A 25,402-nucleotide genomic window follows, 5' to 3' on the forward strand; every position below is an offset into this window, starting at 1 on the left:
CTCCAGTTTCTTTTAATATTTCTGCTGTACTCATGAGTTATTTTTATGCCATTTAAGATGTACAGTACCACTTGGATCATATTCATTCAAATATTTGATGCTTTTGTATTTTTTTAACATCCACTTAACTTACCCTACAACTCTAAATCAGAATTCAAGTTAGTAACAAATAAGCATGCGGTTTATTAGCGTAAACCAGAATACTTGCACATGCATCTCCACTTGCAGGACCATCTCAAGAACATCATCCTGAAAACTTGTCTTTGATATTGTTCCCACTGAAAGTGGTGGGTGGAACACACGTACGTTCAAAGGTTGTTTTAGTCGTGCAACAGAAAACTCAGATTAGACAGATAGTCTAGCTAGCGGTCTGGATTTACCCTGCAGAGACCTGAGGACAAGGTAACCATAGTCCTCATGAATCCACTGGAGTTTAAAATTACAACACAAAAAAAGAGGAGCAGCACATCGTGGATATAGCCTAAGGGAAGTGTGAACCCTGTCTCTTAACACCCCCCCCCCCCTGTCTGTGCTTCAAGCAAGACAGCTTACCCGGGGCCCCTAGATCACAAAATCCACCCCTGAAAAACACACACTCGCAGTTATAAACACCGGTGATAGACGCTCAGCCAATGTACTCATTTCCTAATAGGCATATTTGCTTTGACTACCGCAGTTATGAAGTAGATGGATTTAATTTGCGGCTCTATTTTGCCGAAGGGTAACATTATTAGTGTTATAACCAAGCTAGCGCGGGATAGGGAAAAACTAGCCTTTACTTACTTTGGGTAAGGGTCACCCAAGCAACACATCCACCAAGTGTGAGGTAGACACCGCTTTACCATCACAGTAGTATATGAACACACAGTGATAAGGATGCATCATGTTTTTGTTATTTTAATGACATAAGATGTGATACTGTCTGTGACAATAACAAATCATTTACAACAGGGCTACAGCAATGACGCTAGGAATAAGATAGCTCTCACCATACTTTCTGTGTCACTGGCAAAAAGGTGTACCTCTATGTGTTGGAGCGCTGGAGACAACGCTGCTCGAAAAAAACAAACATGAGCTCTACAACAGAGACATAAAGTTGGGAGAATATATATATATATATATATATATATATATATATATATATATATATATATATTTTTTTTTTTAAATGGAGCAAAGCCACAGCCTAAATGAAAAAGGATAAAATGAACAGTGGGTTCATCGAGGCACATATATGTATTTTTACATAACTATGTTGGAAAATAGCATCACCAACACAACTGTTACAATAAAAGGGCCTTTTCTGTTGAATAGATATAGGTTAGGATTTATTTCCTTTTCAGGGTAATATCAAAACATTTTAATTTATTAGCTACATAAACTACACCATCACTGGAATACACTTTACTCGCCCAACGCTGGGCCTTAGGGCGTATGCACCCTATGATCTATGGCACACACACAGCCAACATTAGGAGATTATATTGACACTAGGGTGTTAAAACACAAGCTTGGCATTTTATTTGCGTGACTGCTTGGTCTTGTGTGATTGGTCCGCCTGACTTGCCACAGGTTTAGACTGGCTTGACAACAATGGCATGAAGATTACACAACACCGGTATGGAAAGAAAAGGAAACACCATTTAAAGGACATTACAGAATTGAAGCTACAGCCACAATAAAGCCAGTTAAAAAAGAAACAGCGGAGGTAGATGCACAATAAATAGGAATGACAATATAGGTGCATAAAGCATGTGAAACGATGTGGTTGCAGTAAACGGGGCGATTACAAAAAGAATGACATGTGAAATGAACTAGCAAATATTCTTAAAACGGAGTGGCACTGCTGTGTGAGCGCATGACCAGTAGCTGCTGTGGTTGGTGTCGTGGTTCCAAGCTCAAAAGTGAACACTTTCAATTTGAAAATAATGGCAACCATGGAATTTAAACAAGACTAAAAGAAATGTACTGTGCAGTCAGAAGCGTCTTGACTGTCTGTTTTACTGACGTTTTCTGTTCCTCCACTTAAACAGCCCGCAGAAACCTCACCACACTGGATGCATTTCTTTTTTCTCTAACATGAACTTATAATCACGGAAATATTTTTTGCTATTTCATGCCATAACAGTTCAATTGAATCTTCTTGCACTTAGAATGCTGTGGTGCATCCTAGTCACCTGTTTTAATGATTTTCAAACATCGAAAAGAAAAAAGCTAAATATTCCTACAACATTCACGTTAACTGAGGTAAATAAAAAAGAAAGGTGGAGTGTTAATAAAGACAGCATCAGCTGAAAGCTGACGGAAAGACGTTTGTGATTAAGACCTCCGCTCGACCTGCTTCTGTGTTTTATAACCTGCGGTGGACATGTCTCCAGATGGACCACAAAAGGCAGGAGACATGCAGGAAAGTGTGAGTAACATAATTCACAGGTGGGAAGCAGCAATAAAATACCAGGATTCAGTCGTTACATTAGAATTCCTGGTGCTCTTTTCTTTTTCCCAACGTTTTGGAATTTCATTTGAAGTTTCTTCAACTAATACACAATTTCATACTGTGCATACGTCTATCTACAACCTGCACAAATTGTAAGTAATGCCATTAAATACAAGACGCCGTCTTAAAGTCATGAAAGGAAAAACAGGAGTACATATGCTTCTCATTGTGGTCAATGTGATTTATAATGTTTGTTCATTTAGAATGTTGCTAGAAATAAGCTATAACCTGCAGGAAGCAAACCTGCCGTAGGACAGGCGTTAGTATCTTCTGACAATCACATTGTAGGTTTGGACTCTTTACACACATTAAAGGCAAAAAGGAAACATTAGTATTATTATGTAGGTGCAACTGAAGCAAAGTCAATATAAAAATAAATCAAAATAGGAGTGTGAGCCATACAGCGTTCAAAGTAATAAAAAAAAACAATGGCTTCATGGAAACTGGGGAGAGTTGTTTTCACTCGACAGTTTTACCATCAGTCACATCTTTACATCACTGAGACACTGAGTTATGGATGGAATGGCAGACATTTTCACTGGGAGGTGAAAATCTAAATTGGGAGTTGAATAAGCGGATTCAATCATGCTTTCCACTGCCAAAACAAAGGAAACCTCAACAGCGTTTGTACTGTTCAACTTCTCCAGTATAACATTCGCCTGGTTGATCTCTGAGGAGGAAAAATGTTCGCCCAATGTTCCAAATGATTGAGTGTCATTTACTGTTTGGGTTCCTTTGTTGTGGCAGTTAGCTGCAGAGGGCAGAAAATGAGAAAACACTGCAGTTTGTGGTCAGGATTAAGCAGAGTTGCAAAGTGTTGGAGCAGGTCAGTTCTTCAGAACAGCGTCGTACGTCTGGTAGACGTACTGAGAAACCTCGGGGGCCCGACACTTGAGAGACAGCTGTGTGGAAACGGAGAGGGAACACACACAGTTACAAGGTGAAACACCTTTTACACATACATACAACCAAGATGCTGTTTTAAAGGTCCCATGGCATGAAAAGTTCACTTTATGAGTTTTTTTTAACATTAATATGAGTTCCCCCAGCCTACCTATGATCCACCAGTGGCTAGAATTAGTGATAGGTGTAAACCGAGCCCTGGTTATTCGGCTCTGCCTTTAAGAAAATGTAAGCTCATATGGGCCGATCTGGATTCTTAATCCTTATGAGGTCATAAGGGGAAAGGTTACCTCCCCTTTCTCTGCTTTGCCTACTCTGATAATTTGGCCCACCCATGAGAGAGAGAGACATCGTGGTTTTCAAACAAGCAAAGTGGCAGTTGGTCAAAACGGAATTTCGAAAAAGAGACTTCAGGTATGGTATCAGGGGACCAGTAAGGCCTCTATAAAAGCATCCAACAAGCTCCATGTCATGGGACCTTTAAGAGCCAAATCAAATCAGTCTTCAAACAGCTCCCTGTACAGTTGAGGAATACAGGAGTAGAACAGAGTAAATGGCAATGATCGAATGTTCCTGTTCCTGGGTCATTAGGGCTGTCCAACACAGACTGAACATTCAAAAGTCACTATTTGATCCAAAAATTCAAATTCAAACTCCCGCGCAATAAATATGTTAAATACAAAGAAATGACCAAAGGAAAGCCCATACTATTGTCTAGACTTTTGATAAAATAAAATAAAAATCAATTGACCATGAAATTCTTCTTTTCATTTTTTTTTCTAAGCCTTTCTGACCCACTGACCTGCTTTTTCATAAGTAAACCTTGAAGATGTCCCCCGGACTTTTTCCACTGATAACGTGCAAATAATTGGACGTCGGACAAACATAAGCCCCAAAAGTAAAAGCTGAGTGCAAATGGTTGAGTACTGTACCGTGTAGTTTGGGTTGCCAGGCTGAATGCGGAGCTCAGCCAAGATCCAGATGCCGTTGGTTAGCTTCAGGGACTGGTAGAGCATGTCCTGGCCTTCTACGTTTCTCTTGGCAATGGTGAAGATGTTGTTATTCTGCAGCTTCCCTGATACTGTGTCTGCAAGACCAGAACCAAGGTAAAGTAATTAACACTTTAAATACCGAACAAAGAGAAACCACATCTCTCTCACACACACACACACACACACACACGCACACGCACAAGGCTGTAATCACTAAAGGCACTAACACTAATGTCCACACACAAGCTAATGTACACTCTACTACTGGCAAAAGGGTTTTCAGGGAATCGACTGTAAATTAGCTCTAAGAGGATTTCAATTAACTAGGACTGGAAAGCCTTCAGATTTCAGTAAACCTGGCCAGGTGTTCTACAACACCGGGCCCGCTAAGAACAACCACCGTGGGTTGATAGCCATCCCGCTGCCAGGATAATAGTGGCTCAATTATGGGCGTGTTGTAAGTGTCCTACAGAGAAATTGTCCCAAGATAGGCATGTGTGAGGAGAAAGAAAACACAGAGAAAAGAGTGAGGTCTTTGGATGGCTTTTAGCTGGCAAAACAGCTGGGAGACGTGATATCTGCTGACATTTCTTTTTTCATTTCATGTTTATTTGAATAGGGACAGATGCTGCAACATAGACATTTGTGCAACAAATCTCCAATGTGTACAGCATCACATTTATAGCTATTGCTGATGTCCAATGCCCGTTCCTAGAACTTAAGGTGACACTGCGGTATAACTGATCTAAGCTAACTAAAGCCAGAACTAAGTGTTATGATTGTGCCTGTGTGAAGCTTCACTTCAGCAATAAAAAAGTTAGAAATGGTATGAATTCATTTGAACGGAAAGTAACAACCACTCCCATGTGAGCAGTGAAGGTACTATATTTCCTATGGAAAAAATAATTCTAATTAGTATTTTTCTCTACCAATCTGTATTAGTTTTAACAGAGCAGAAAAACAACTGATGAGTCTCCAACGGCACTGAACAAATGTACAGATCCTATTATGGAGGAAATCAACTTTCAACAACTGATCAACTCTACTTATCCAACAGAGATATTTTCTAATCTGTTTTGTAAGAACAAGACATTAGAAACCTTGTTGGGCAACTGGGGACAACTTTGTTCAGAAGCATGGCCTACCGGCGTTTAGGTGGCATTCCTTTATCTGGTACTGTAGCTCATTTTCATTGGGGATGTCTTTCCAGGTAGCCAGGAACACCTGTCGCTCTGAAGAGGGGGAAAAAGTAACATGTCAGAGTGTCTTAAACTCTTTCACATCCAGTGTGTGTATACTAGAAATAAACATCTCCCGAGAAATGTTTCATCCCTGCTTTATAAATTGTGGAAGGTATTGTTTGTGGTGTGAAGAGAGATGTGATGATGTTTTATGAAGTTGTGTGTAACAATCATACCCATTTTTCCATCCTCGACAAAGAATATGTTGAGAGGGATGAGTACACTGAAGTAGAAGACATCGATGCTGTTCTTCACAGCCACCTGAGCACGAGAAAACAGAAGAGGACGTGGGTTTTGGGTGAGATAACAAGAAATGTTCAAACACTCCTTATAATCGTCATGCTCGTTGTCTAGGGCTGAGATGAGTTGGGGTTTAAATTATCGTCATATTACTTCATGTGACGACAGAAACTACATGACATGCGTCCGAAAAAATTGAAGAAAGACAAGAGGACACACCACAAAAAAGTTCAAGTTATCAGCCGAAGACGCTGATTAAAGGCAGACTTGAAACACATGTTGGTCTGAACTAGAGCTTTAAGGGTTAGTCGATTCAACTTTAAGTCGTCAACTATTAAATTAATCGCAAATTGTTTTGATAATCGATGAATGGCTTTGTTAGTTGCAGCCATAGTCTGTTCTTTTTAAATGTGTTGCACTGCTGTTCAAATGTCTGGTGAGGGAGTGCATCTGTACCTGCAGATTATTGAGTGGGTCCATCTTCATGACTGGCCCAATGGTGTTGATAGGCAGAGACACGTCAATAGTCTGGCTGGGCATCAGCGGAGTGTGAACGGGCAGAGGACTGGTAGGGATCATCCCAAAACTACATGTAGGAAACAAACCACAAATCAAACATGGGTGGCATTCAGTACATGTATTCAGCATCAGAATCAGCTTTATTTGCCAGGTATGAGGACACACAGCTTTTATAAATACACTCAGTTGCCAATTCATGAGGTGCACCTTGCTAATAGTCTAATACAGCAGCTCTACTGTTTCAGTGAGATGTTGATTGATGGTAGTTACAGTATATTGTTTGGCAGCTGGATTCTCCAATAGCACGACATCCCCTGAACTGTGACTGAACAATTGGCTTACCAAACCAATCAGCTCCACTGGAGCGTTTTTGTTGCGGTTAAGGGCACCTCAGTGGCTTTTTCACTTTCCCAACCCAGATTTGATCCCGTTAGTCTGGGGATTGAACCAACAACCTCCCGGTCACAAACTCTCCTCTCTGACATTTAGCCCACCACTGCCTGATACTGGCTGATAAGTCACAGTGAGTCATGGCAACGCCAGGAAAGCTGCATTGTAATATAATGGCGAGCCAGAAGACGTCGCAGTGCAATTAACGTTACCCTTTCTTTGAGACGGGCAAGCACAACAGTGTCCTCTGTGCCCTGGGGACCGACTGACAGGCTGGAGGTTGTAAAGCATGCAACTTTATTTCTACAGCACATTACAGAAACAAGGCAATGGACAGTGCTAAACATAAAACATTAAAGCGCAATTAAAAAGAAAATACAAACAAAAAATAGCATAACATACAACTACAAGAATAAAAGTTGCAGTGTAAGAATACATAATTATTTGATTTGATAGGTTGTAGTATGGGTTAAGGAGGGGAGAGGGAGATTGTTTTATGTTGTGTGTAAATTGTTTTAATAAATAACAAAATGCTCTAAGTAAATAGGATAAATAGGTGAAAGACAGATGGTTCATCCAATCACCTGCCAGGTATTTCTTTTAAAAGTAGCTTGCCTTTTCCCAAACAATTTCCACTGACGTCTTCTCAGATGGTTCTGTGTAACAAGCCATCTGGCACGGCAGGGTAGTTATAATGAAGTCTAACCCGAGTTGTACCTGTGCTTCATCTCACTGACCTGTTCTTGTTGAACTGGACAGCGAAGTCGGTCATGTGTTGCAGGGCCTTGTTGGTGAAGGTCATGTCCATGTACATGTGGCCCTGGCGGCGAGAGAAGGTTCCAGAGATCTCCAGTCCCTTGGCTTTCACTGCAGGCAGCCACACCTGGGATAACAGTACCAGTGTAATCAATTCTACAGATTAGAGCGTATAAACTGCGGTTCAGAGGTTTGTAATCTCCTGCCACAAAAACGTGACTGGGTCCAGTCAGATTGCAACATGTTGCTTAACCCCCGTGTTGTCTTACCGTCAAAATGGAAAATCAACACTTTTGTTAAGGCTTTTTTTTATCAATGTTTTACATTTTTTTCTTATGTTTTTATCCCATTTTTCAACACTTTTAACGCTTTTTTCGATGTTTGTCACTTTTGACGTTTTCAACACTACGTAACACTAACTTATTAACTTTAGTTTTACAGTTATTTCTGGAATTTATGGTCAATAAACCTCATTTATAAGAAACTATACCTAATATTTGAGTTAGAAGAAGCAGAAATTAGGATTATTTAGACTAAAATTACAAGAATGGATGTTAATGGATATTTACAGACTTTTTGTGTCAAATAATATAAACTGAATAAAAGTAGAGATTTGTACTTGCTAAAGAGCGTTGTGTGGAATTAACCATGTTATTTTGGGTAGTTAAAATGAACACTGATTTAGGAAAACGGGTCAATATGGTGAAATACAGTACAATACGGTTGAAACTTCTCAATAGAAACGAAAGCTTTCCACCGTTGTGCTTTGGTTCAGTTCAATTTTATACATATAGCACGTTTTAAAACAACCATAGTTGACCAAAGTGCTTAAAAAGCTAAAGAAAAAAAAAATCTTCAATCATGATGAAGGATCACTTATGCTTTTCTGGACTGGACAATTAATTCAACATCAAACATCCAAATTCCAACAGTGTTCTCCATCATGCAACACTGTGGAGACATCCACTAAATGGAAATATAAATCATTTTATTTTTCTTCTTTTGGGAACAAAACTATTCCACGTGTAAATAATGTTTTTGGTGTCTGAATTATAATGTTTTTATCTCTGTTGAAATAGTTATTATGAAAGGAAAGAAGAAAACCATCACTATAAGAGATGATTCATTACTTTTGAACAGTAGTGTATTTATCATCCTTTTAAACCCCCATGTGACACTGCCCAACCGTGAAAGGTCTCGCATTACTTTGTAGCTTTGTAATTTATTGTGAGCAATGCATCTGTTACAGACTGAATGTGTGCTATTTATTATTCAAGTGAATTCTGAAGATGTGTGAACTCACGGCTTTCGGGGCAACATGGCCTCCAGAGGTGTTGGCCATGCCTGTGGAAAGCTCAAACAAGTCGCTAAGGCCACTGCTGACCGCTTGAGGAGCTGGTGTAGGTGACGGAGCAAAAGTACTGGGGACAGATGAGGGGATGAAGTTCTGTCCCACCTAAAGCAATAACAACAACAAAAACACACACAGACACACACACAAACGCACACACAATCTAAGTTACCAAAATGGTAGTATGCATCACTGGCAACTTGACAATTTGCTACAAACCTACAAACAGAAGCACACAGACGATCGTAAGTCATGCCAAAAGGAAGAAACAATAATAAAAGAAACTATAGCTTGTGACAGTGTAAAAAGTCTGAAATGTGAGGTGAATATAAAAGGAGCCAACATTTGGTTTGTGTGTTTTAGCCCATTAATTACAAAGCTACAATGAAAATAATGACCACTGTCCTAATCATACAATTTTGATATTATTACACTTTTGAGGGTTATAACTTTTCATATTATTTAGAAGTTAGAAGTCCCCTATGATGTTCACTGTGGTGGATTAATTCACTGAAGTAATTTTGCAGTGAAAATTGTTACTCAATAGGCAGAAAGAAAAACTAAAAACCACTATAATTTAGAAAGTCGTCAACATGTAAGTATACATAGAAAAAAGCAAATTGCACGGATATGAAAAACATCATGCAGCACTCTGTTACAGCTGAGTAACAGGTTTGTTCGTTCATTCAGATGTAACTACAATTACCACCTGGCAGTTGTAAGCCTCCACCAACCAGTCAAGTTGTGGTTTACAACTTTGATGATGATGATTTTGCAGATAATCATGTCACAGTGAACTTGACCTTTGGCCATTTGGGTATTCATCATTTTATCCTATTAAGACATCTTTTTGTTATAATTAGCGTAAGCTTTTTTAAATTATGGCCAAAAATGTTCTATGTGAGCTTTACCCTGGAGTAAATCTTGAGTCCAAGTAGAAGTTTGTGCAAAATTTGAAGAAATTCCCTCCAGGGGTTCCTGAGATATCGTGCTCACGGGCATAACCCCAAAAACTAAACAAAAATGTTCATTTGAAATGTGAGGAGCCATCCACATGGAAACGCTTTTTGGTGTGAAGGCACGTTTTTCATCGTTTTGGCCGATCTTCAAAAACGAATCCTGTAAATGGAGAGCCTGAAAACGCACTTTGTTGAAACCTGGTCCCAGGGTGAAAAAAGGACAGGACAGAAAATGGGCTAAAACATGCAAAACATCAGCGTGGTCCTCCAACCAAAAATTTAAAAGTAAGTGTATGAGACAGAAAAGCCAAGTCAAAAAAAACTTGAAGTTGGTGTGAGAGTGCAGTGGGTTAACTTCAGTGAGCATGCAGACAGGAAGACAGAAGGGCTCGACTTACTGCTGGACTTCCCCCAACACCGCCGCCCAGGTCTCCCCCCAGCTACAGGAGAGAAGAGAGGCACCCCAAAGACAGCATCCACACATCACAGACAAACCAAACACACAAACACAGAGACAAAGACTTTCTTAGCAACCGCAGCCCATCAAGAGAAATCCCTTACTTTTGGGGAAAATAGCAACTCTGCATGTTATGTAAGACATTAAAACAAGACTTCAAAATGTGCCAGAACGTTACAAAGGCGTCCAGTTATTCCAGCAGCTTAAAGAAGTGGAAAATGACCATCAGAGGAAAAGTACAACAATCATGTTTATTACATGTTAATGTCTCTTATTTATTCAGGATTTTAAAATTTGAGAGGTATATTTTCAGTTTACAGAACTAAAATCATTGAGCCATTTTCTTTACAAGCATACTTACGTGAAAATTATAACCCTGAGTAAATGTAATTTCAGCAAAATTCTTATCTTATTTGAAAATATATCTTATTTTCAAATAAGATACTGACTGTATACTGAAGACATAAAAGTCTTAAGTGATAAGTACATGCAAGCCAAAATTTTGGCATATACCGCTTTCTAAAAATATAAAATGTATAAATATAAAACAATGCATTTAATCACGGCTACAGAGATTCTGTGGTGTGAGCAGATGTAATCAACCTATCAATGTGTGAGTGTGAGTGTGGGTGTGGTTGTGTGTGTTCAAGCTCACCAAACTGTCCAGGCCGCCTCCCAGAAGGTCCACCGCCCCCATCTGCATGGAGGACACCTGGGGCACATTGACTGGAGGGCCCAGGTCCAGGTTCAGCAGATCACCCAGCAGGTCACCCTGGCTGGGGATCACATGTGGCTGGTCCATGGCAGCTGCTGGCCCGCTGCTCACTGGGCTCTCACCTGTATCAATGCTGTCACAGGAGAAAACAATAGTAATGGTAAGGGTATGAGATTAACTGGTATGGCTAAGAATTGCCACAAATACGTTCAAACAACTGGTTTTAAAATTATGAAGATTTAAAAGGTCCAGTGTGTAATGTGTTCAGTTGTTTATTATCAAAATCTGTGTTGCACATTAACAAAATTCTTCATGAACATTTACCACCACCATCAATTTCCAGTATTCCTTTTGGCTTGAAATATTACATTTGTATGAACTGGAGTAGACGCTCCATATTCATGCACCATCTTGAGATACGTTAGCCGGTGAGGGCCGTACCGTACGTACTGCTCCGCCTTTCACGTTTTTGCTTTCATAAGATAAACCCACAGGTGCTGAAAATGGGTATCGTCGCTACCCGGCCCAGGCAAGTTTAAAGAAGGAACATGGATGACAACACGTATTCAAAATCTAAATTTCGGGAACCGGAGTCTTCTTCTTCACCCAATAAAAAAGAAAAAGGATATTGAAAAGTGCAAAAGACTGTCTTTTGAAGTGTGAAGGCTACGGTAGCTGTAATACGTACGTTGAACTGCCTGGCGTAAGACCTGATTTCAAAATATGATCTCAATGCTAGATGAGAGGCTAGATTCCTACACATTGGACCTTTAACTTGTGTATATGGTATGTTATTGTGTCTATTTTATGGTGTCTTTAAAGACACATTCAAACCAAGGCCAGCAACACCATACAGTACTGCAGCACTGCAGGTTGTTCTCATCTTGTTTGTTACATTTTGTCCCCTTGTGCTACTTTGTTGTGCTCCCGCTGAATTGGTTTTCCCTCTTATGCCCCCATAAAAACAGAAATTTTAATATATTCAAACATATGTGTCCTTTTATTCAAAAGTAACTTTTGTCCTTCTTCTTTTTAATTATTATTTAACAAGACGAGAGAAGTTCAGTCAGACTGGGGACATTCACTGACTTAGTGAAACCTATTATCCACAATTTCCTGTCAATAAACAGCACTGGATCTTTTAAAATATCAGTGAGATACTGTATGAGGCTAAATGTTCAGGGTGTTGGGCAATTCCCTGTTCTGAGTATTCTGAGTCTATATATTTTGTATGGTAGATTGCATTCCCAATTTGATGCCACAGCTAATAATTTAAACAAGAGCCTAAAAATGACAGCAATCTTAACTGGTGTTTGGGCACATATACAGCCTATTTGTCTTTGTGTTGCCTTCTCAATTTTCACGTGCATGACATATAAGTTTAGTAATATTTAAGCATGATGATGTTTATGAAGAAAGAGAAGGGTGATGAGCAAAAATGCCTTTGCATTGACCTGCTGTGCTGCACAGGAAGGTGTTTCCGGTGGACTCCGTGGCTGCCCTCGACGAAGGCGCTAGGGGGTTTGTGATAGACAGAGGCCAGTGAGCCAATGTGGCAGATGAGCTCGTCCAGTAGGGTGGGCTCAATCAGGTCTGTCTCCTCTGAGATCAGGGGCTTTTCTGACAACACCACCTCCTTGGCAGTCACAGGGTCGGTGGACAACAGGCGCCAGTAAATGTAGCCCCTGTCACGCAGGTCAGGGTTGTCAGAGTCCTGCAGAGGAGCAGAGAGAGAAACACACGTGCTGTAAAATACATTTAATTTACTCATTTATTTAGCTTAGGGATTAGATCTTACAGTTGGACTAGCTGTTACTATAGTAGTAGTCGGGATCACTGAAAATACATTTTCAGGATAAAACCTGACATCCGGCGCATGTCAGGCTCTGTTCCTCACCTACCGCTCTTTGTGTTGCCATTCTCAAACTCTGTTCACTACGGAAAACAACAACAAACTTCCAGCTAACCAGCTGAAAATGGCAAGTTTTAAAAAAAATCTGAATTGTTCAACAAGGCATGCCTGCTTGGTTCTTTCAGTAAATGATTGAATTTGGGGTGGCTGTAGCTAAGTCTGTAGAGAGTCAGGTTTTACATTGGAGGGTCGCTTGTTCAAGTCCCCAGACGGACCAATATGCGGTGTTGATGGACTGGTTACTGCCAATTCACCTCCTGAGCTCTTGAGCAAGGCACCATACCCCCAACTGCTCAGGGCACCTGTCCATCAACATCTATCCATTAGTGCATGTACAGGTACTCAGCATGTATGTGTAGAGCAGAAAAGAACATGCTACTATATCCAGCAGTAAATAAATAAATGACCAAACAGGACACTCACCTGAGTGGCCAGGCTGAGGACCTGCTGTACCAACTCCTGAGTCTCCGACGGCTTCTTAAGGAACAGCTTGACAATGGCAGTCAGAAGAGTAAGCTGGACCTGTAAATCAAATTATATATATATATATATATATATATATATATATATATATATATATATTACTATTATATTTTTTATTGTATATTCTGGCACATTTCGTTTATACTATTATACAGTTATATTACTATTTTTTCAGTGTTAGAATGCCTCCAAAAGTCTATTCTCATCCTTGCAGTGGGAGTTGGAAACAACCAAAACAGAGCAATGTCTGGGGGGGGGATGTCCACCCTGTTACCAGTTGCCATGAAGGCATTTCCACATGCAGCTGATAGCAACAATTACAGAATTATCATAAAGGCATTCAGGAAAACGGAATGCCTAACTGTGTACTCCACAAAGGCATGAATGGTTTCAGTCACTAGTAGTTTAGTTTGAATTCTTTCTGCTTAATAGGGCATGCTTAAAAAAAAAAAAAAAAAGTAAATGCACTTAGTCAGTTTTTGTATTGGAGTTTAGTCCCCTGGCAATAAGGTTATGTAAATGTGTGTGTCATCCGCATATTTATGGTAACTTATTAAGTTGTTTTCCATATTCTGAGCCAGTGGAAGAAAGTAGATGTTAAATAGAAGAGGCTCCAAAAAAGAGACTTGGGGAACTCTGCACGTCATATTTGTATGCTCAGATGCATAATTACCTATCGCCACAAACTAGTCCCTATTCTTTAAGTAGGATTCAAACCAGTTTAGTACTAAGCCAGAAAAGGCCAACCCAGTTTTCCAATCGGTCTAGTGATATGTCATGGCCGACCATGTCAAATCAATAACATATGTCATTTTATAAATGAAATTATCTACAAGCTCAGTGACTGAGACCTCAGAAAAGGCGGGTGTGGAGGAGCAAAGCTGATTAAATGTTTTACTGGTGTTTTCAGTGATTGACCGTTTTCTGATTACCTTTGTTTGGACACTTTTGTGCACAGAGATAGTGTCGTTAAAGAAAACAAGGGTTTGACATGAGAGAGCAACATCAGTCACCACAACCTTGGAATGGTTCAGACCCTTGGAGATAATCAAGTCCAGAGTTTGCCCCTTACTGTACGTACACACCGCGGCCAACGTGAGCTGCAAAAGAAGCTCTGGCTGCCCTGTCAAGGACGCTTGTCAGAAAATATGTTGAAGCTTTTGACACTTTTGACGCTTTGGCCGCTCTGACGTGGCAGCATTCTATGTTCATTCAAAGTCTCGCAAACTTTCTTCATGTGAAATGAGTTGTGTCCTGAGTATCCTTAACGTCCGCAACCTCAGAAATGAGCTTGAAGTGATATAAATGATGTGCACATAATTCATGAAAATACAAGAAAATAGTTATATAAACAGGAATTATTATCATAATATCAATCCAATTCTAAGATGGTCCTGGCAGATAGATAAAACTCAACAGGAATTAAGTAATCTCAAATTAAACAACATTCAACTCTACAAACAAAATACCCCTTTCTGGACAGCTGCAGAATTTGACAATGTCTTTGCATCTCACATTTTGTGTATTTGCTGAACTTGATGTCAGTACAGTAACTGTTAAAGATTCTGTACCTCTCGTTTTGTTTTTGTATTTTGTTAAAAAATTGATAATCACAAAAAAAAGATTCTAAATCTCAGATAATTGCTAGTAAAATGAATGGACCCACCTGGGTGCTCTCATCGTGGAAGCCTTCGAGGAAGCTCTCCAGCAACTCGTCAGCGTTGTCGATCCTTTCGGCATACTCGCCAACAATCCAGATCATGGCAGCACGGGCATCAGGCTCATCCAGAGAGTCCAGATTCTCACACAGTGTGGCAATGATGCTTTCATACCTGAAGAAACAGTATCTCAATGGTCAGAATGAAACTTTACTGCATGGATATAGAGGTCAGCATCTTTATGAGTGCAGTAAACGTGATTGCTGGACAAAAACCATAGACTGTATATAAAGATGGACTGTGCGTCCCTCCCCACTTCCTCCCACTGTACAAAAGCAAAGCCAAAATATCCCAGATATGGGTGCCACCATTTTGTAATTTTAGAGCCAGAGACTGTGCAGTAGTGATTGGGCGGATGAGCCGCGCTATTAAGGCCCCACCCCTTCACCCACCCGACCAATCACGAGTCAATCTGAGCTGTCAATTATGACGCTTTACACCGTTTTTATTGCATCAAATAACTAAATAAAACTAAACTTAACAAAAAATGAACACTTGAACAAACAGTGATCAGAACAACTTAAAAATGACAGAAACATCTTTGGGGGGGAAAAATGATTTGAGGTGTACAAGTTTTAGTGGAAGACATACTTGTTGGGGTACTTGCGGAAGATGTCCCTGATGACCACAATAGCCTCCTGGACCACATAGTTGACCTTGGTCTGGATCAGGTCCAGCAGGGTGCTGACACAGCGCTCAGCTGATTGCTGTAGGGGGATCAGGACAATAAAAGTTCATGACGACTCATAACATGACTTGTCACTTCAATTTGTTTACTGTGGCTCAAAGTACTGCTACATGCAGAAAAGACTGGAGAACTAAAGTGGGGTTATGTAAGTTGAAGCTACAATCCATACGATTGCAACTAACGATTCATTTCATGTCGATTCATCTGTCAATTAATTTTTGGAATAATCAATTAGTGGTTTGTTATAAAATGTCAGAAAATTTTGAAAAATGTCGAACAGTGTTTCCCAAAGCCTGAAATGACATGCTCATGTGTCTTGTTTTGTACACAACTAAAAAGATATTCAGGTTGCTTTAACAGAGGAGTAAAGAAACTAGAAAATATTCACTTTTAAAGGAGCTGGAATCCAAAAAATGACCCAAAACAATGAATTGATTATCAAAACAGTTGCGGATTAATTTAATAGTTGACAGCTAATCGATTCATCTTTGCAGCTCTAAACTTAAGCTAAAGTGATATGTAAAAAATGTTAATGATAAACGGTAGGCACTGGCAATATCAATCAGGACAGAGGAGACAAAACTTATCAACATTTCTGAATGGCAGAGTACGGATTACTGGAGTGTTTCCTACAAAAAGGTTTTCTTGCCTTGTTGCGAGAACGTACAGTACAGACAAGCTTTAACCATGATAGATTTATTGTAGCTTTAAAGCCATAATTATCTGTTTTTCAATTTTCAATTCAATTGCAACCCCATAAACGACAGGTTGTATCAACTCTTCAATAACCACAAGGTGAAGAGGCAAGCAATTTCTTATTTTATTATTTATTATTTCACTCTCTGATTAGTGAGTGAGCTACTTCACCTGTATTCTGATATTACCACTACCACAATGAAGATGCATTTCTTACCTCCACTTTGATGGCGCAGCGTCCGATGGCTCGTACAGCCTTGCGCACAAAGTCAACATCCACCTCGGTGGCGTATTCCTTCAGTTCAGCCAGCACCTGAATGTGACAGAACGCCACACACATATTTAACAGCTTTTTATCCCAGTTGTGATCCAATGAAATTGATTTTAGTCTTGATTTTGAATAATGATTAATTCACCACACCCCTACCTCCTCCACGCAGTTGCTAGTAGCCAAGGAGGACACAAAGGATTAAAAAAACATAATGGGCTCTTCAGAAGAGAAAATCATCTTCCCTTAAGTTCCTGTGCGAGCATTGGCTTGAATGTAATAGATGTTCATTAATATCAAAAAGTGATGCACTAAAGTTTTAATATATTTATGTAGTCCACTTCAGTTCTGTACGAGTAGTGGAATGTCTCCAAAAGGCACAATGCCATCCTGAAATTCAATATATTTCCCTCCCTTCAATCATTTACACATTAAATTATATTTGTGCAAACCCCTGTGTAGCAAAACTATCCTCCAAACAAAGTCCTTATGTAGTGGTTTCCAATATTGGTACCTGGGCAATGTTGGCCTGAGAGGCCAAGCGGATCATGATGTCCAGTTTCTCCAGTTTCACATAGATAGGGTCGTTGTACTTGACAAAGAACACCTTAATCTCCTGCTTTAGGATCTCAGGCCTGCACACAATGCAACACATTACACATCAGTCAGTAGGAAGACCTGATCTAAAAGAAACAAGTGAAAGAGGAAGCCTCAATAAATTACAATGTTTTGTCTTTGTTAAAATTACATCTGAAAAAAAAGGAGTCCTTTCTATTTAAAGACGAGACAGTTACACACATTTACAGTCGTTTCCTTTGAGTGAAGCACTACGGGCTCTTGCTGTAGGAGAGTGTTGTATTATGGGTTTGTAGCCCTAATGCTGCTAGGCTAGCAACACTTCAACAGATTAGCAGAGCTTTTATTAAGGTATAGGACCAGAAAATCCCCACACAGCGGAGTCCACTGGTTAATGGTGCTTCTTTTAAGATAGCAACACAGTATATCATGACAGCTAAAACATGGAGTAGATTGCAGCAGAGAAAAAAATAACCCAGCTTCTGCAGTTTGGTACCTTTTCTGGACAATGAGGTTGATGTTCCTCAGAGCCACGTACTGGACCTCAGGCTCTCCGGAGAGTAAGGTGACCAGCGGCGGGGATAACTTCTTCAGCAAGGTGTTGTAGTAGTCGGAGTCCTTGGGCAGCAGCTCCAAGAACTTCATCAGCACCTTGACAGCCGACAGCACCACCGCTGAGTTGGCGTGAGACAGCCGGGGAGTGACGCGCTCACAGATGCTTTTAAATGGAGGGAAGAGAAGGTGAGAGTCAGTAAGGGACAATGAGGGTAACAATATACATCTGAAGTACGAGCGTCATCGAAAGGGAGAACGTGGTGTAGGGTGTGTATTGGTCTCATGTCTGCCCTCACAGTTTTTAATGTCATCATTCTTCTTTAGTAGAAATGTAACGATACATCCATCTCACGATTCAATTTGTTTCATGATTATGAGTTCACCATAAGATTTTCTCACAATTTTTTTCAACAGAATGAAATAAATGAAAAATATTCCTTTATTTATATAAGCTGTGCTAATCAGCAGATGTGTCTTTATCAAAAGCAAATGTAAATATATTTTTTATTTTAACTATCAAAAAAAAAGGTCAAAGAAAGGCTTGTTTAATGCTAAGGTGTTTAAAAATTGCATTGCAGTTGTTTTTTTGTTTTTTTACACATTTAAATCAATTTTAACCGATTCACGATGCATCGTTACCTTGCTGTTCTTTAGTATCACAAATTAACTAGTAGACAACATGTAAAATATTTTTCTATTTATAATAGCCTACATAAATTTTTGGGGGACTCCCAGGGTTTAGGGGTTGACTATGAACCACAACGTCCCTGTTTGGAGTCTGGCTGGAGACTTCAGTCGCATCTCTCTACCGGCACTGCATAATACAAGCATAATAATAACATGAGTATAGTGTGTGTGTTTGGTTTTGTGTTGTTTAACTAAAAAATGAGTTAAAAAAAAGTCATTAGTTGATGTGACGGCCAATCAGCACAGGCCTGCATTCTATACTTAAGTAGGAGCTATTGCTACCTTTGGGCCTCGCGCTCATCCTTGGGGTTGTAGTTGGACAAGCAGTCCAGGATGAAAATCTGTCCCCACTCCGTGCACTCATTAAGGGCTGTCAGCAGCTTGTTGATGTTCTGCGGATTGAGGTCCAGCAGGTTGCTGTTGGGGTGAGACTCGCTGATCTCAGACAGGGCAGCGACTGCATTGGCCACAACCTGAAGGACGGAGGTGTTTAGTGATAACTCTGTAGCTATGATGCTATTTGGACACATCAACAACTTCACTGTAAAATCAACATTTCTTTAAAGTGACTATATGTAACTTTTAGATTTTTCTGAGGCTCTATCATTTTTCATACAATAGTCCTAAATGACCTGTAACAACAAACAAGACTAAGGCCTCCTGCCAGGTTTGATTTCTCCCACAGAGTCACGGAATGATTTGCGGGAGGTAGAATCAACAACCGATGGAGACAATACTTGATTTAGCTAATCATACATTTAAAGTAGGCTAAGTTACTGTATGCAACACTGGAAATGCAATGATGCATCTGTAACTTATTCTTTTATTACAAATTAAAAATCTTCTGTCTGAGCAAAACCTTCATCGCGACTGTATGACCTCCACGTAACGCTTACTTGGTGGGGCAATACAGCATCCTTACCACATCAACAGGTGTGGTAAAAACACTACCACTTTGGTCCAAAGCGGCAGCTTGAATCAACACAAACTGAAAGTTACATATAGCCACTTTAAGGGTTGCGGGGAGAACTGCTCATCACTATAATCACAAAAACTCAAACAGTCAAACCAGTTCTTAGATCCCAATTAAAAGTAGGGTTATGAAAGTTGAAGTTACAATCCATAACATCAAACTTAAAGTAGGGCTGCAACTAATGATTTTTCTCACAGTTGATTAATATGTTGATTACTTTCTTCATTAATCAATTAGTTGTTATAAGTCTATATCATGTCAAAAAAAATGGTGAACAATGTTAACCAGTGTTTCCAAAAAACCAAGACAAATTGGGCAGAGTTGCTGTATTTTGCTACCACACTTAACAGATCACACTTTTAAAATGTTACAATTGCTTTTTGCTAAATTCAAACTTAAGCTTGGTGCAGACCGTATTGGGCATGTATCCAGCTATTGATGTACAGTACACTGTAATGTACTGTAAACCTAGATGTTGCTAGGTTCACAGTACCATGCAGCCCATGGTATCGATTAGGGACGCGACGGTACACAACAATAGCCTACCTGTGGAAAATGCACACAAGCTGTTCCTCTGGGTTGTGTTGAACATTGAAAACCAGATATACATGACAACATTTTATTCACACTAAATACATCAAAACGTAAAAAAACAAGGCTCAGGTTGAAAAGGACCAACACCAACCATGGGATTTGAGTCAGCAATGAGATCTCTCAGGGAGTCCAGGAAGCCTTGGTCCTCCACCATCTGGGCATTGATGTCATGAAGTTTAGCCACACAAACAGCCGCCGTCTTCCTGACGTATGGGTCCTCATCCTTCAGGCACTTCCTCAGCGGCTCACACAGGTACTCTGTGATCTTGTCCACACGTATGCAGCCCATAGTCCGGACGGCCAGAGCCCGGATCAGAGGGTTGGGGTCCTCACAGTCCTGGAGCGAGACAAGAAAGGCAGTTGTGAGGGAAAGTCCATAACTTTCTATGACTAAACCAGAGTAAATCTAAGACCTTAAATGTATCCTTATGTGTATTTATTACAAACTTCAAGTTGATTAACGTCTCATATTAGTACCAAACATAGTTTTCACAGAGGACGGACAATTACTTCATGTCCTATGCTCCTGTGATAAGGTCCAGGAATTTTGGACCGGCATTTATGATAACATATGTCAGATCTCAGGGACAGTTGGATGTAAAATAAAATAGAAATTGTCAATCACAAAAAAAAGTCTTCAATACAGCTTGGCTGTGTGGAAGAAAAAAAACTTCAAAGGTTATGATATAATAACCATTTCAACAAAAAAGTGCATCCCACCACACAAAGTGTACGATCACTATTTTATACATGTTTTACCTGACATCTTCCGAGCAACTTGAAATTCATGACTTGTCTTCTGTGAAAAACACATCTTCAAACAGCCTGGTAATTGGGGCTAAAACTAAGATTTTTTTTTTTTATCATTGATAAATGTGTCATTTATCTTTTCCATCAATCATTCCAGAGGTAAATTCACCTAGATTCCTATCTTGCTCGACCAACAGACAGCAACACATTAAATGTTTTGTTTACTGCCTTATATGACAAACAAAATTAACCTCACAGTTGAGAAGCTGGAACCACTGATTTTATTCATTTTTACTAAGAAACAATGTATTATCAACTTTCTGCTGGTCCACATATTGGCTTATCTTTGCAGCTCTAATGACTCTTTTCTGAGGGGAAACCTGTGATGTGAAGCTGCGGGAGTCACAGTCATGTCCACATCTTATTGTTACCCAAAAACTGAGCTTTTCAAAAACGCTGTCCAGAATGGATCAATCTGAAAAGGCTGCTTTCTCATGTGTGTGTGAACAGGGAAAAACTAAACAGCATTGTTTATTTAGATCTATCTGCCTAAGCGCACAGTACAGTATATGTAGTCATAGTTTCAGATACCTTGGCAGTATAATACCAAGTTGGAAAAAATCAAGTTGATTCAGGGCCTTGCCTTGACGAAGCTGTTGACGGCCATGATGGCCATATCAGGCTGGCTCTTGGCGTAGTTCATTAAGTAGAGGTAGACCAACTTCTTCAGCTCCAGGTTGTCGGTCTGCATGCAGTTCACCACATCTGGGAACAAAGAACTGATAGCAAAGCAAGAGGACTCAGTGGGAGTTTTACACTATGAGGCTTCAAGGCAGTTTCTGTGTGATAAACAAGTCACCACGATAATACCACTCGAGTATAGGTCTGCAACTAACGATTATTTTTTAATGTTGATTAATCTGTCGATTATTTCCACAATTTATCAATTACCAGTTGTTTGTAGGGCTGTAACGATATGTGATATAAAACCAAAATTGTGACACTCAGATCCATGAACCTGTGTCGTGGAGTGAGAAGGCAGAATCACACTTTATCGCACGTTACCTCTCCTTTCTCTGCTTTGCCCGCCCAGAGAATTTGGTCCACCAATGAGAGAGAGACCTCATGGATTTCAAAGCAGCAAAGGGGCAGTTGGTCAAGGACACACAATCAGCCTCCACCTTGCCCCCCCTCTCTCCTCAAAAGCTACTGACTCAGAAATGGCACATCCTAAAGAAAGCTTATTGTAGGGCCGGCTCTAGTGGCTGGAATTCTGCACACAGGCTGACTTTTGGGAAAGAGACTTCAGATACGGTATTGGGGGACTACTAAGGTCTATATAAAAGCCTCCAAAGAGTACCATGTCACGGGACCTTTAATGTGCTCATATTATGCTCATTTTCAAGTTTATTATTGTATTTAAAGATTTTACCAGAATAGGTTTACATGGTTTAATTTTCAAAAACCATATTTTATTATAATTTACATCGCTGGAGCTCTTTTTTTCCACCTTGTGTGTTGAGCTCTTTGTTTTAGCTACAGAGTGAGACATCTCACTTCTGTTCCATCTTTGTTGAGGGTCGTACATGCGCAGTAGCGAGGTAAGAGGCAGAGTATGGGGGCGGGCTACGCTAGCAGCTAGGTGAGCATTATGACGTGTTACAAAGTGACGCACATTTGTCACAGAAGTAAAGGCTGGACTACAATAGAGCTGTTTGGAGCAGTTTGTAAACAGTGTTTTCTGTTGGAGATGGTAAGTCCCTTTGGGGCGGACTTTGGGCTTTTTCACTTTGTAAACTTATTACATGCAAACTAAATGATATACAACACAATAAAGGAAAGGGAAAAAGCCAAAAAGAATAATATGAGCACTAAGTACCTGACATCCTTTCCAACTGTCATGGCAGCAATGACCTTCTTTACTGCCTCTCTTCTCTTCTCCTTCTTCTCATTGTTCAGCTCTGCCTTCAGTTCGAAGATCTCCCCTGTTAGATGAATCACAGTGAGTGTTGGCAGCAGCACGGTTTGAATTCATTGCCAGACAAAGTTCAGCACCTCCTCCTTCCTTGCTCACCTTTTTTGTTTGTTGTGAAATATTTGGAGTCCGTCATGATTGTTGTCCTTTAAGCCTGTACAGATAAACACACTGCATCAATGATTTAATTAAAGCATCCACAGTTTCCCTTTTCACATACAATAAGTTTAATAATTCAATGTATATTTGTTTTTAATGTCTCTTCCCCTTGATCTGGTGAGTTACATTATTTCCACAAAGTTGAGTCATTTAATTTATCTGTGCTGCCTACAACGTTATCTGACTTGGCTGACATTTTTAAATGAACTGTAATTAGTTTACAGATTCAAATGGTTGAGGCTGGTTTTGTAAAAGAATCCATCTGGTCTATACAGAGCCCTGACCTCAGCCCCATCCAAGGCCTTTCACCCAATATCAGTTCCTGACCCCCCCAACGCAGTTGAATCTGAGTGGGAGCAATTTATCCCCAGCAGCTTCCACAATAATGTGAAAATCCTTCCCAGAGGAGTGGAGGCTGTTATTATAGCAGACTATAAATCAGATTTAAAATACATTATTGATCCCCTCAGGGGAATTGTTAAGTTGCAGTTGCTTACAGTCAGATTTAGGGTTAAAAAAAAAAGTAAGAGAAAGATGAAACTTGTAAACAAGTGTATAAAGTAACACAGATAAAGTACAAGACATTAAAATGTAAGTTAAATTAAAGCAAGATTAGGTTCAAGTCTTTGTAGCTAAAACAAACATGATTTAGAATATCATATTCAACAATCCCGTATGGACGAGGTCAGGTGTCCCCCAGTGGTGGAATGTGGCTAAGTTCATTTACTCAAGCACTAGTACAATTCTGAGGTACTTGTACATTAGTTCAGTATTTCCATGTTATGCTACTGTATACTTCTACTCCACTACTTGTATTTTACCACATTAGTTACTTTGCAGATTCCGATTATCAATGGAAATCCAAATCGATTAATCGATAGTGACCCCAGATGCAACATTAGATGCCTACATATTAAATCAATTACAATCCAATGATACATACATTTGCCTGAAATGGGCCATTATGTATAGTGAGTACTTATACTTATGTGTTAATCAAATCCATTCCTTTGTTAAATAATCATTGTTAACCAATTAGCCATTAGCTTGGGCATTTTCGATAGCTTAATGCACTGGGCGTCATAACGTCTGACCTACACAAATATGGTCTGACGACCCATTAGAAAACTGGTTTAACCGATAGAACATGGTTTGACCCTTAATTCATCCATGGTTGCTGTTTTTTTATACCGTGGATGAATTATATTACCGGGTTTGAGAGATAGTATGCGGTTTGACCCCACGTCAAACGTTCAAATGAACTCGAACCACAGCAGTTTCGCTAACGTTAGCTTGCTGCATGCTAACGTTAACGTAAATGCACCAGTTTAACTGATCAGTGCTAACGTTACCTCTGGACTAGCGATGCTAACTAGTTAACAACGACAAACTAACGTTACAAACCCAATCAGCTGGGTTGTAACCAGCGTTCAACCACTCTTGTAGTGCTATAACATTAAATCTGACATCAAAACAGAAGAGTGATCAGCGGCCCAGTTTCCATTGCTGCTGCAAGGGAGCTATGTTAACGTCATTTGAAAAGCTGCCCAGCTAACTGCTCGCCACGAAACCACAAAAAATAGCACACCATTATAAAAAGGTAAACTGTAAAGGTAACCATATACCTGGTTAATTCTATGTCAGCGGGGGAATGTTACGGAGGGTGCAAGACGCAGGTTGGTCCCTAGCCTGGTTGCAGGAAGATGGAGAATCGGGATTGTGATGGTACATTCGTTGTCATCGGAAACTTGACAACTTCACTTGATTTAATCGTATACCGAGGAAAATAGAATGAAGAAACAGTAATTTTCAAAACATACGTCATTGGTGCCAAGCCTGTATTATTCTGCATGTATTTAATTGTAATTGAGCATCTTTGTTTTCAATAACTACCCACACTTAATGTTATTTAATAACATTCAGGAGGACTAACATAATGTTTCCTATTGTCAGGAGGTCGTGCCACAATCGCCAGATTTTGTCTGCCTGAATATGAGACCTCTATATCACATAGATCTGAATGAATTGAGGCAAATTAAATCTCGATTTACCGGTATGTTTTCTTTTTTAACTGGAGTAACAAGGAAAACAAGCTCGCAGATTTATATTTAAAAAGCATTAGTCAACATCATGTGTTTTATTTTGTGAAAATATGTTTTCCTTCTAGGTGAAACAACATAGATACACGTTGTGATACGTTGTGGGACGTTGCCATTTCTAACCCATGAACTTATATAAAACTGGCACCAAAGTCTGGCACCAATGCAAAATTGTAATCTCATTTGACTTTTCAAAGTTTTATAGGTTCATTGAAACACAACCGGATTTGTTGTGCCACATACAAATCA

General features: G+C 39.7%; 1 protein-coding gene across 6 annotated transcripts; it reads right to left on the reverse strand.

The window, feature by feature from the left end:
- Positions 1 to 1,163: 1,163 nt before the first annotated feature.
- Positions 1,164 to 24,825, reverse strand: ap2b1 (adaptor related protein complex 2 subunit beta 1). Of its 6 annotated transcripts, none has more exons than XM_034889924.1 (22): positions 24,680 to 24,824; positions 22,995 to 23,049; positions 22,800 to 22,905; positions 21,564 to 21,699; positions 20,262 to 20,507; positions 18,886 to 19,076; positions 17,858 to 18,079; positions 17,300 to 17,420; positions 16,735 to 16,830; positions 15,725 to 15,840; positions 15,082 to 15,247; positions 13,356 to 13,454; positions 12,475 to 12,734; positions 10,961 to 11,153; positions 10,247 to 10,288; positions 8,842 to 8,994; positions 7,520 to 7,665; positions 6,330 to 6,459; positions 5,810 to 5,894; positions 5,543 to 5,624; positions 4,333 to 4,492; positions 1,164 to 3,399 (listed from the first exon to the last, which is right to left on the reverse strand). In XM_034889924.1, exons 2-22 carry the CDS (start codon positions 23,029 to 23,031, stop codon positions 3,325 to 3,327), a joined length of 2,862 nt encoding a protein of 953 aa, XP_034745815.1. In that variant the 5' UTR covers positions 23,032 to 23,049; positions 24,680 to 24,824; the 3' UTR covers positions 1,164 to 3,324. The 6 variants fall into 6 exon arrangements, with proteins under 6 accessions (XP_034745815.1, XP_034745816.1, XP_034745817.1 ...); XM_034889925.1 differs by having other exon boundaries at positions 4,333 to 4,487; positions 5,538 to 5,624; XM_034889926.1 differs by having other exon boundaries at positions 22,995 to 23,066; positions 24,680 to 24,798.
- Positions 24,826 to 25,402: the final 577 nt, after the last annotated feature.

The sequence above is a fragment of the Etheostoma cragini genome, chromosome 13 (assembly GCF_013103735.1).
Source record: "Etheostoma cragini isolate CJK2018 chromosome 13, CSU_Ecrag_1.0, whole genome shotgun sequence".
NCBI lineage: Eukaryota > Metazoa > Chordata > Actinopteri > Perciformes > Percidae > Etheostoma > Etheostoma cragini.

Bases quoted from the DNA above. Each gene is read 5' to 3' on its own strand.
- ap2b1 (XM_034889924.1), bottom strand. From the start codon at position 23,031: ATGACGGACTCCAAATATTTCACAACAAACAAAAAAG. The intron at 13,455-15,081 runs GTGGGTCCATTC...TTTGATTTACAG, and splicing joins TCCACGATGAGAGCACCCAG to GTCCAGCTTACTCTTCTGAC. The intron at 4,493-5,542 runs CGCCGGTAGGCC...TGGTTCTGGTCT, and splicing joins ATAAAGGAATGCCACCTAAA to TGCAGACACAGTATCAGGGA.